The sequence below is a fragment of the Pithys albifrons genome, chromosome 1, assembly GCF_047495875.1.
Source record: "Pithys albifrons albifrons isolate INPA30051 chromosome 1, PitAlb_v1, whole genome shotgun sequence".
Taxonomy (NCBI): domain Eukaryota; kingdom Metazoa; phylum Chordata; class Aves; order Passeriformes; family Thamnophilidae; genus Pithys; species Pithys albifrons.
Window position 1 is genome coordinate 81,449,661 of NC_092458.1, and position 12,633 is coordinate 81,462,293.

At 40.1% G+C, this 12,633-nt stretch overlaps 1 protein-coding gene across 5 annotated transcripts in view; it reads right to left on the reverse strand.

Moving 5' to 3' along the window:
• Nucleotides 1-12,633, reverse strand: part of SYTL2 (synaptotagmin like 2) — a 51,353-nt gene that overhangs the window by 26,357 nt on the left and 12,363 nt on the right. For 4 of the 5 annotated variants that reach the window (XM_071556686.1, XM_071556649.1, XM_071556668.1 and 1 more), the window contains exons 2-4: nucleotides 11,214-11,656; nucleotides 3,234-3,382; nucleotides 1,049-1,187 (exon numbers count right to left, since the gene is read on the reverse strand). In XM_071556686.1, coding sequence (XP_071412787.1) covers nucleotides 1,049-1,187; nucleotides 3,234-3,382; nucleotides 11,214-11,314 — 389 coding nt within the window. In that variant the 5' untranslated portion in view covers nucleotides 11,315-11,656. The remainder of the gene's footprint in view (nucleotides 1-1,048; nucleotides 1,188-3,233; nucleotides 3,383-11,213; nucleotides 11,657-12,633) is intronic. The other variant, XM_071556658.1, reaches the window with a different exon arrangement.

A 12,633-nucleotide genomic window follows, 5' to 3' on the forward strand; every position in this document is an offset into this window, starting at 1 on the left:
TTTACAGACTTAAAATAGAGTGTTTTCATACAGAATGCTTTATAGTTCAGAAACTACTCACCATTCAGGACTCTTGAAAACTATAGTAATCCAGGACTCTTGAAAACTATAGTAATTCAGGCATATCCAAACTGACTGCTCTGAAAGGAAGCTTTCTCCATTCCAGAAAGACATTTATTTTCTTAATAGAATCTGACTAATTTTCTGCAAGATTCTAGTTCCTTCCACCTGAAATATATTTGGTCGTCTTAAGAAGTCTCAGAGGTCTTACACTATTTATCCAAAAATCTGGAAGATTCTAAACAACAATTTCTTAGTCTCTGATTCCTCCTGTGATATGAAGTGTTGAAAGCATGTGTGGATGTGGCACTTGGGCATATGGTTTAGCAGTGGACTTGGAAGCGCTGGGCTAATGCTTGAACTTGATGATCTTATAGTTCCTTTATAACCTCAATAATGTCAACATCCAAGTTCAAAATTCAGGTTGAATCAATAGTCTTGTCTCATTAAGGGACTGAATGAAGAGCTGCAGAGGTTATCGTTCCCCTCTTACTAATTGGAGAGGACTGATTGTGGCCAGTCATGCTAACTAGGAAATCCTGGACTCACTTCAAGGAACCAAACTAAATTGTGACATAAGAACATGTCTTGTCACAGCACCAAGAGTTTAAGGAGCATTGGAACAATACTCTCAGGCCCACAATGTGACTCTTGGGGATAGTTCTGTGCAGGGCCAGGAGTTGGACTTGATGATCCTTGTGGGTGCTTTCCAACTTGGCATATTCTGTGATTCTGTGGGACCATTCTATACTTCACTGACAACTTTTTCTGAGGAAAGCTGAAGATTGTTCTGCATTTGAATGTAGAACAATTAACAATGCATGACTATGCATCTTTTACCTGCAGAGATTTCTTGGACAATTCTGAGGGAACGTTTGATGATCTTTGAAATAACAGATAAGTACAATATTTTGGATGGAACTTACAGCTCACAAGTTTCACTAGTCCAGATATATATATGCCAAGAGCAATTAAACAGGCAGCTTACCTTGAACTAGTTTTCAGTTGTTGTTCTTCTTCTGGATGTTCCACAGTGCCGTGTAGATCTGGTGGCACAAAGACTTCTTTATTAACATTGCTCACCCAGCTGCTCTTTGCTTTGCTTGTTTTGTTCTGACTCACTTCGGCTAAAACATGAAACAAGAATATTGTTGTTTCCCATATGTTCATACAGGATTTCTTAAGAAGCAGGTACAAGTATTTGCATTTAGTCGTACAGCTGTTTCTAAAGTCTATATTTGAATTGTTTTCAGAAGCAGATCTTGTGCCTTCTGAAGAACAATTGTTTTAGTGCCACTAGAATACTCAAATGCTGTTTTGAATACTTCACTCTACTACTACAGATATATCTGGTTTAGACCTTTGAGTGATTCTAAATGGAGAAGTTTTCTACAACGACCATGGTAAAGAGTGATCCTGTAATTCTTGCAGTTAGATAAATATAAAAAATTCAGCCTCAGTGTCCTGAGAAAACAAAAAATAATAAAACATGAAAAATTATAAATATGCTGAAGTTCAGTTAGTCAAGTCAACTATTCCCTTCCTGCAGCAGTAAACTGCAAGTTGGTCGTAACTCACTTAAGCAGGAGATTAATCTTTTATGGACAGAATTACCACAAGAAGTTAAAATGTAAGCATTAAAAAAACATCCAAACAAAAAACCCCACCTCATTCAGCAAATGCAAATACATTTGCATTTCTTTGGAGGGTGGGACAGAATCCTATTCCGATAACCCCTTTAGGAGTAAAAATATTATATTATTTCCTCTACTGCTTTTTGTACTTCTCCAACTATTTAGAAGAGAACAGCTTCTTAGTGTGCAAAAGTAAGCAAGATTTTTATTCTCACTTTTACTATCTATAACTGCAAGCAAAAATATCTTGCCATCTCATGAGTCATAAAAAAACAAGCAGTTGCACATAGTTCTGAATGTGCCAATATACACCTTTGTTTAAATAATAGGATTGGGATTAGTTAACCTTCCTTTAAAATAATATGGATTTAAGTACTTTCCTTTAAGCTACAAGTTATCATGAAATTAAGCTAGAATTTCACAGCTGATTTTCATAACTTTCAAGTCCAAAACCAGTTAAACCCACAAACAATCTCACTAACCATGTACATTTTTTTTCATTCTTTTCTGTTTCAGGCCTTCTCTTGTTAACTTGAAAACTCAAAGCAATAACTTCGAACTGACTAAACTGTCATTATTGAAACTCATCTCTGAAAATAAGGCTAATTTGTAGTTACAAAATCTATAGAAAGCATTAAGCTATACTCCAGCCACAGTATTGAGAGAAGTATCTTACTTGCTTCACCAGCATGCAGCAAAATCCCTCAATAGAATTTATAAAACCAAATAATACAAATATCAGCACAATCTGTTAAGAATAATGTAAGCCTTGTTCTTCCAAATCAGAAGGGCTTAGTAGAACTAGAGGAGATTAGGAAGGAATGAAAGTCATCTACTCAATAAAAAAAAAATCACTTTCTGTATAAAGAACGTTAAAATAGATCAGGACTCTTTAGATTAAAAAGTGAGATGCTGAGAGATTTATAATGGTGGTCAAAAAATCCTGTATAATATATATGTTTTGGTGCATATAGACTCCTCACTCTCTTTCCGAGGGATGAAGGTCGTGGTGACCAGGGCACCCATCATGGTGTGGGCATGCTGGGTGCATTTAAAGTCCATGTGGACACAGGATGCCACTTCTGGCTGCCAGAGCTTCCAGCACATACATTGCAGTGAGTTATAACCACTATCTCTAGCTTGTGGTGCCTACTGTTAAGCATCCAAGGTCTCAAACTAAGCACCCAAAATCTTGGAAATTCATGTTAAAGAGCAATTTCCTGAATCTCTGATGCTTTGCATGTTCCTGAGTGGCTCACAAGGCCTCAGAAATGGATATGAGAATGATTCTAGGAACACAGAGAGCTTTTAATCCTACATGTAAACAAAAGCCAGTCCCTTCTGTTAGCAGTGACCACTCTAATGTGCAGCATTTGGGAAGAAGAAAGCTTAAACTGTAAATTACACAGAAAGTCTCTTTACACATCACTTTCTGCTTGCCGAGATATCAGTAAGCTTCTTGTATTTCACAGATAAGTGTCTGAGGTAAACTAAGTAAGAACCAGCCTTTTCAAAATAAAATACAAGCCAAGTGCTTACCAATAGTGGCAGGCTTCCTGCGCATGGAAGCCCTAATAATGTCTGCTCCATGTATCTTATCCCTGTGCCTCTTTGACTTTGCTTCATAGAACCACTGCCCACTCATATTCTTTAGCTGAACATCATCTTTGACTTTTTCTGGTAAATGCCTGAGGAGGAGAAAAATGAATAAATGAGATACACATACACAATCCACTTACCTATGTGAACAGAATGAAAGTCAGATTTGTTTGTTTGTTTTTGGACAGCTGTGTTGTGTTTTGTTTGTTGATTTTCTAAATGATGTCTCAGCGTGCTATTTCCATCTTCTTACCTGTTACTCTCCTTATTTATATATGAAGGACGACATTGAGATGTAGAGGAGAAGCCTCAGCCTTGTTACTTCAACTGATGCTCTGAGGGTAACTCTTTAAATAAAAAAAGCTTTGCTTTGATAAATACTCAAGCAGAGACAGCTCTGGAGAAGTCTCCAGTAACTGCACATCTTGACTTCTGCCTTCTAAGGCTAGTTTTCCAAGATTAAAATTGAGACAAGCTAGTAGAACACCATAAGGAGTCTGTACCAAAATTAAGAGCATGGCTATTTTGGGGCTCATGAGATGCCTCTTCAGGGTTTTTATATGGCACTGCTTTTACACACACACTCCAAATGTGCACTAGAAGCATGATGCCATTTTTTCCATAAGTTACACAAATCCTTATATGAAAACAATGAGTTACAAAGGAACACATCATCCCATGGAAAAAACAACAAAATAAGTTTGCGCTATTTATTAATCTACATATATCCATCATGTGAACTGCAGACATTTTAAATACTTGGAGGCAAATTTTTAATAATTTGATTTCAGGCTTTTATGAAGCATGCCTACACAAAATAAAAAGTTGCCATGTGCAATTTGAAAGGTTGTTTTATGTCCTTGTCAGTTTAGGGGACAGAACTCCTAGTGCAACCATGATGACAATCCTTCTATTATATGTCACAGGTTGGACTGTCAAATAATGACAAACATACACACACAGAGCAGAGAAATGACATAGCCAGTCTCTTACACTAAGACAGACAATCCTCACTTGCCACTCATCTACTCCATATTTGTATTGTCAGAAATAAAAAGCCTAATGTGAATGCATCAGCTAAATTAGAATTTGAACTTAGACTTCTTTTTGAATGTACTGTCAAAAGTCAGTCCCACCCGGTGTGTAAACAACTGCCTCAATTCAACTACACACAGTTGAGGCTGCCAAGAGTTGATGTCACCACTGGCAGTTTTAATGCCAAGATTCAACAGTCCATATAATTACTGGGCTATTTAAAGTTTGTTCCTCCCTCTCACTTATAACTCTGTGCTTCTCTAAGAGCTAAAATATGCACTTCTCTTATGCTGCAGGTCTTCTTAGTTAGAGCAGGAACACACAGTAGCTTCCCTGTCCTCAAGCCAATAAATTGCTCAGGTATGAGACAACTCCTCTTTGCTCAGTTTATGAATATAGCCAGCAGGGATAGTGGAAATATGGAAGGCAAGAACTTTTTACATGGATGACTGCTTCTCCCTTTCACCTTCTTTCCCATTTGTCTTTTCAGAACAGATGTCCCTTAGGGCTAGGGACTGGCTTTTCAGCTATTTGTACACCCTGCAGGGCAGCAGAGCTCTGACCACAGCCAGTGCTTCTGGGCAGTATGACAACATGTGCCAAGGGAGGTTCTCTGGTGGGAAGGTATTAAGTCACAGGACAAGTATTTAATGCCCTCTCCCTGTTTGATTCAACCCTTTCACCCCAGATGCTGCCCACCCCTTTCGCCTTTGTATTGAGCCACTGAAACTCTGGTGTGATCAGAGACCTTTCCCAGTCAGATCAGACCAGACCAGGCTCAGCTCCACTGTAGAAGTGGGCAGGATCACAGGCGTCTCAGGTGTCTCAGCCTGCTTACCTGCTTGTTGGACCCTCAGGTCTGTGACTAACAGAACACAAAAAGACCGAGGCATGGATCTGCATAGCTCTAGACTCACTAAAAGTCACCCATGGTCAATGCAGCTGTCATTTTGAGTGGAAGCGAATGTCAAGCACCTTGCTCCCACCGCTGCTTGCTGCCTATGAAAGTTACTGCAACTTAATTCCACCAGCTCAACAGGCCTTCTAGAGCTTGGGAGGTAATTGTACTTGCTAGCAAAGGTATAAATCTGTTCTCAATTTACACAGCGCTTCCTTTACAAATTACCTTCTCCCTGATAGGGCATGTATGGTAAAAACTGACACATGCTCACAGCAGCTGACTTGTAAACAACTTTTGCCTTCTCACCTCGAAGTTAGCTTGGGTTACTTACATCTTCAAGAGAATTATTTAACCTCTCAGTCCCATCTTTTGAGCAACTAAGAGCAATGTAAGTATTAAAGCTCTTCCCAGGCATTCCCCAGCCACAAGTATAGAAACATGTTTCCATTACAGAAAGAAAATTAGTTCTAGGTCTTGGGATGTGAAAAACCTTTTAAGCCACCTGTGTTCACCAATGTATCATAGACCTGTAACCTCAGCAGATGTTTTTGGAACAAATGGGAACTTTTACAACACTAGTTGAATTCTCAAGCTTTGCTACAAGCAGGCCTTAGAAGTAACATCAAACTGCTTGCACTGTGTTGGCCTGTTTCACTGCTAGGAATTAGATTTAGATTGCAGTTTACTTTGAAAGGAACTGTGGAGAAATCAGACAGCAGACATGGTTTTCCACAGCTTCCATGTCTTCCAGCACACCACAACAGGATTAGAAGTCAACAGTTGATTCTGTGCCAGCTCCCCAGTTAAGAGAAAGGCTAACCAAGTTGTCTTTATGTTTTCCCTTGGTGATCAAAGATCTACTAGGCATCCAAATTAAGACTCAGATTGCAGGCTCAGTTGCAAATATGATAGATCTTACCGAGGCAGTTTTTGTACTGTAGGGAAAACCATGGTTACTGAGGGAGTACTCAATTTAGAGGTTTAAAAGCCTTATTAGAATCCACTTTTTCCTATAAGCACACTCTCCTACCATACAAAATAAGCTCTGTCTACTCTGCTTCACTAGCAGTCCCGAAAAAGCATCATCCAGTCAAATAATCTATGTGCTACTGGTAGATAAATTAAGCAATCAACACTATGAATAAATCAGCCCATTTCCTGGTATATAGAATAGAATCACAGAATCGATTGGGTTGGAAAAGACCTCCAAGACCATTGAGTCCAACCCTTGGTCCAACTCTAGTCCATTTACCAGATCATGGCACTCAGCGCCACATCCAATTTGCATTTAAAAATCTCGAGGGATGGTGAATCCACCACCTCTCTGGGCAGGCCATTCCAATGCCTGATTACTCTCTCTGGAAAGAATTTTTTTCAGATATCCAACTTAAATTTCCCCTGCCAGAGCTTGAGCCCGTGCCCCCTTGTCCTATTGCTGAGTGCCTGGGAGAAGAGACCTACCCCCACCTGGCTAGAACTTCCTTCAGGTAGTTCTAGACAGTGATGAGGTCACCTCTGAGCCTCCTCTTCTCCAGGTTAAACAACCCCAGCTCCCTCAGCCTCTCCCCATAATATGATAATGCCATATCTACTACCAAGACCTGCAAGGTCTCTTCCTTACTGCCAGTTATCTCATCAGATTAAGTATTTCACTGGCACTTTACAAGGTGGGCTAAGACCAACCTCCCCATCAAACCCACTGACATTCTTGTTAGCTGGCTTTTTTTAAAAAGATATATTATTAAATGTACATCCTGCACTACAATAAAATAGTTCTATTTCCTAAGCAGTCACTGTCCTTGGAAACTTACATTCCATGATAAACTAGGAAGAATTCATCAAGAAGACATCAGCTTATCCTTTTCCCCCTGGAAAGGTGCACCTTACAGTTCACTGGTCAGGACAGAATGCAAAGCACATACAAACATACTGCGCTCTCACCTTACCTGTAAGCCACATCCCTTCCACGTTATTTTTCCATTTACAGGTATACAAACTTCTATCATGAAGTAGTGGAAATGATACAGAAAGGATTTCATTAAAAAAGGAGCAGAGAACCCCTAAAAGGAACATTTCTGCAGAGTTCAGCTTTAGAAAGAGTTCCTAGGTATTGTATGACAATGACAAAAAGTGATTCTTCAAAACTCTGAGGTTATAATTAGTGCTTCATTACCTAACGATACAGACACTACCAAGCTACCACAGTCATTTGAGTGGGTACTGAGGACACATTTTGAAAATTTCTAGAACATTTGGAAGAAATAATTGGAGGAAGAGTAGGAAAAATGGGTAATTCTTTTCAGAAATAAGAAGGTTAGCTTTGACATCAGGTCAGTCATCAGCCAGCCCTTTAAACTTCAATGAACACAGATGTTCAAAATCATCTCTGCCAAGAGCCTTTCTTCTGTTAAGCCCATCTTCAAAACTGTTACATCTAACAGAAAATTTTTATGAAGATTTTTAAGAATCTATTTGGTGACAGTCATTGAATGACATTTTCACACTCTAGTAGTAAGTCTGGTTCCCCCAATACCAATATTAAGCTCACCTTAATACCTTAAATATATCCTACAACACAGAAAGTCACCTTCCTTCTAACAGGCTACAATAAAAGGAACACTGGTTTGAAAAGTAACTGAAGAAGACATCTGTCAAAGCTGACCAGAATCAAAAAAGCATTTACAGTAGGGTTTCAACAGCCACACACTCCCAGCAGATTCAGACCCCTGAAGCTTTGTCTCTTTTTGCAACCCCATACCAATGTATGTATCAGAGGGGTTTGGCACACTGTAGGCACCACCCACCACACAAACAACTCGCCATCAGAATTTCCCCTATCATTAACCTCCTTCAGTTTACACAAGGATCAAACAATCCCAAGCATAGCCCACAAGAGCACTGCCAGGAGGTTCTGCTGATAGCCACAGCAGAGATCCCTGTCACAAAGGCAACCACAACAACTTTCTGCCTCAGACATGCTGGTGCCAGGGGCCAGACACTCCACCACAGAAGAGTCACCCAACCACACTCCACAGCTTCACAAACAGATGTATTTCTGCTCACGTTACTGTCTCCAGAAAGGGCTCAACATTATGGTAATTCAGCAGTATACATCTGTAAAAGGAGATAGTGGCTATGCTGAAGTTATTGCCAGGAAATTCAGTTCTGTACTTAGCCCAGTCACTTGGCCAATGCTGGAGCAAGGCATATCAGAGATTCATGGACAGGAATGAAGACGACAACAACAAAATAAATAAGTCTGTAATATGCTGAAAAACAGCTTCCAGTCTTGACAAGCTGTCACTTGACTGTTTCATTTTCTGCCTTTTCCCCATTCCCCAGCAACACTGATATTCAGTGACTGGCAGGAGCTTCTGGAGCAATGAAGCAAAGAGAGGCATCCTCTTGCACTAGGAATAAAGAAGGATGCAATGTATTTTGCTTTCCTTACATGACACCTGCTTGTTGTCTGACTTTCCTTCATCATCCTTTTGGCAATGACAAGAAAATATCAATATTCCCTCTCCTTTGAGACAAACCTCAGCAGAGGTAAAAGAGGAAGCAGGTATGCTGTTCACAAAGCAGTGCTGTTCTAAATCTATCATCTTGATTCAGCCCTACACAAGAGGAGCTGCAGAGTACGGCAAACACCTATTACAGCACTCAACAAACCGAGAACTAAGCAGACTTGGGAGGCTGCAGGCCAGCCAAGCCTTAAGGAGGCTGCAGGCCAGCCAAATCAGCACAGTTTTGCTACAGATTAGCAATACTGGGAACTGTTAGCAGGGAAGGGACTCTATCAGGTGACTTGTAAAATTCCACTAGGAGACTGCTCAAAGAGGATTTTGTCATGTTACCAGTTTGTCCACGCTCCAGGAACATGGCACAGATTATTAGAGTACCCTTCAAACCTCAGAATTTCTTCTAGAGAAGAAAAAAATTCACATTAAAATACTTCCATTATATACACATACAAACAACACTTTGTCAGTGTGTGATGTTTGTATGATGACATGGATTGATCCCAGCTCTTGGAATCTTCCAGGTGTGCCAGGCTGGAGAATCCAAACTAAAATAACTGCATCTCTTTGGCTGGAGATATACATTAAAACACTACTTGAATTATAAGATATAAAAAGCAAGCTCCATGTGCCACAACTAAGCAGAAAAGTCCATTGCATATGTAAGCTTCCAGCTTCTCACAAATTATAATATTCAGAAACCAGAAGAGACATTTTATTGTAGAAACAAATGTGCTGATTACAGGCTGCTACAACCTGCAGTCTCTTGCATTTTCCACCACACCCTCTTGAACTAGAATTACAAACTGCAAAAGTGAAGCTACATGGACAAAAATACTTGTTGACAGTCCTTTCAGACCACTACTGAGTGGCTTTCTTGAATTTTTATTCCAAGAAGGGTTACTTTCTCCAAATGCTGTTTCCAAACTCTCATCCACAATTACTTTGCCTGAACACTTTGAGACCAGGCACTGATGTAATGTTCCAAGTGTTTTCCTACCTACAGTAAATAAAATCCCAATTCTGTTACATGAAAGTCAGTTCACTGCTTTTCGAAGCAGAAGACAAAAGTATGTGCTGAAAACATCTCCTCAGGTTGCATTAAGATGGGGGGGACGGGGCAGGGGGGAAATTGGGAACGTTGCCTGTAATGATTTTTCCTTCAGCCTTCAGTGAAGCAAATGCCTTAAGAGGAGAAACTTTTTTAACAAGGAGCAGCTATTTACCCTTTATAACTCTACAAAATGACCACATGCTGATCAAACATCCTCATGGCTGCACAAGCATGCTCAGCAAAATGAATGCTGCTCTTAGAGCAAGTGCCAGGCTGCCATTTCCTTTGCAGGTTATAGGGAATGCCTACACAGAGGGTATTTGTCAAAAAAAATCCTTTTCTCACCAGAAAAGAAGCATCTGAGATGCATCATGTTTGGAATATTTTCAAAACATTTACATTGGAAATAGATGACTTAATGAAGAAGACCATGATGAGAAGCAATCTTAGATTTACCAAATCTGTGAGAGAAAATCCTACCTTCACTGAGACCTACAAACATTTTTTGGTTTTGTAGCACTTTGAGTTTTCAGCACCTCAGGCTCCCTTTTTCATTATTTGCCCACTTATTGTTTTGTGTACCTTGTAATGGATAATTTGCTTCACACTGGAAGAAAAAACGCTGGCTACTAAAGTCCTCACTCTTGAATAGGCAGCTATATCAGCTGAAGTAACTATTTCACTGCTATTTATGCCTGTGTAGATCCCTTTCTCAAAGCCATCTGGGCAACACTGCTTTCCATGCAAGCATTTCTAGTCATGGCAGTGACCCTAACAGTAGCTCCAGGAAAGCCTTTCAGCACACAAAATGCTCCATGCTCTAGAATAACAAAAGATTGCTCCCTCTGGGACACCACAAAGAAAATGAAGAGAAATTTCCTGCTTTAGCAATGGATTGCAAGGAATTCACTTGGCAGTGGGGCAGTGTTGGTACCTCTTCTGGACTGCAGCTCCAATATATTTGAGGTGTAGCTTCAGCATTCAGACATATTGCTGACTACAACCATACTGTTTTGTTTATTTTAGGTGCTGCTGCCCCTTTTCAGTCAAGTCCCTCTCCTTATTACGCATTAGTTCAGTCTGCAGTGGTTTTGACACTTGCAAACTTAATCATCTTCAGAGGCAACAAAGGCAGATATGTACCCAGACAGATGTGTCCCAGCTGTTCTTGGCCCCTTAGGGAATCATATGGGTCTGAAACAGTTTTGGTCAGTACTGAATAATTTGTGTACTAGAGGCTTTTAACCCAGAGACTATGCCAAATCTGGTCCACAGTATAAAATCTCCAGACCTCATATACTGTGGGATACGGGACCCTGAGCAACAATTGTTTTAATCTACTCAGGAGTAACTCAGTATATGAACTGTGTAGGTCTTCCCAGGACAACCCAGGGTGCTACACCCCTTACCTGACTCTCTCTTCTTCAACTCTTTTAAGTTCTGCATCCCGTTGTAGCACCTTCATTATTGCCTCTTGTTCCTCCTCTGTTAGAAAGCTTAGGTCAATCATCTTGTTGTGTGTGTAGGGGCTGGTGAAGTGTCTGCGAAGATCTTAAATCCTGCTGAGGATAGTCTTGTGGCCTGCTTTAAAGTTGGAGAAGAAAAGTCTTTTTCAGCAGGCACCACCGAGGAAGCCAGATCAGGTTATAGTCACTGTTAAACAGTCTGAAATGTTGCTTTCTTGCAGTACAGTATGTGCATGCTTCCCTAGATGAGAGACTTTTGGGAAAGTGTTGCATTCCTGCTTGCCATCATAATGAGGTCTTCTGCATTCGTCTTCTCAGCTCTGCTTCCTGGACTAACAGTTCACTGACCCAGCATATCCAGTGTTTGAGAACAAACAAAACATCCCCTAAAAACAGACAAGGAAGAACAAGTTGTAATATCAGGGATCAGGGAAGCAGATTATGTATGCATTTTTAATTAAAAGAAACGAGTTTTTCAGTGTGATTAAACTACTTTATGAAGTTCAAATGGTCACTTCAAGTCAAACCTGTTTTACAGGCCTCCTGTACAAGGTGGCCATGAAAACATACTCCTTTCCAATATGACAACTCACACCCTAAAATACAGAATCAAGTGTCATTCAAATGGTACATTTTAAAATAAGTGCATTTTAAGTAGTCCTTCAAGTTAGCAGAACAAATTGGAAGTGAGAGAAGGGAGAGAAAAAAAACCCAACTAAATAAGTCAAGACCAATTATCACATTCAATTAACACTAAAAAAAAAAGACCCAATCACTGTCCTACAGAATATACAAAATAAATGTGAAATAATTTCTACATAACCATCTTGAGTATGTGGAATTACAAGTCATTCAGTAACATGAACCTCAGTGCTTTGTACAAATCAATCTGTGTTTGCAAGCAGTAATTTGAAATACTGTTCTGTCTGTTTTATAGACTGTAGTTCCAGAGGACTATTCACTTACAAGGCAATTCCAACTGTCAAAAACAAAAACCTCTGCTTCAAAAAAAAAAAATCTCAAAGAAATGAAGGAGGTGGGGCAGGGGAGGGCAGTCAGTTCTGTCTGGGATAGGGTGCCTTAGAGCCTCAGGGTTACAGAAGCATGGATGTAATACAGCCAGAGAAAAAGAAATAAATAGCTTGGATTTAAGGTAAACCTCAGAAGCAACCCTAGTGTCAAACCTGGTGAGAGGCAGAAGAAAAGCAGATGTTCTTACTGGTCAAGTCTCTGTATTAGGCACGTCTGTCATCAGGGTTGTGGGTGTCCTCCTCAGGCCCTTGTAGACTGACCCTGCCACCTGGCAGACAGGATGCTGACTTCATGTTGGTCTAATGAACACTAAAATCACGCAACAAGTCAT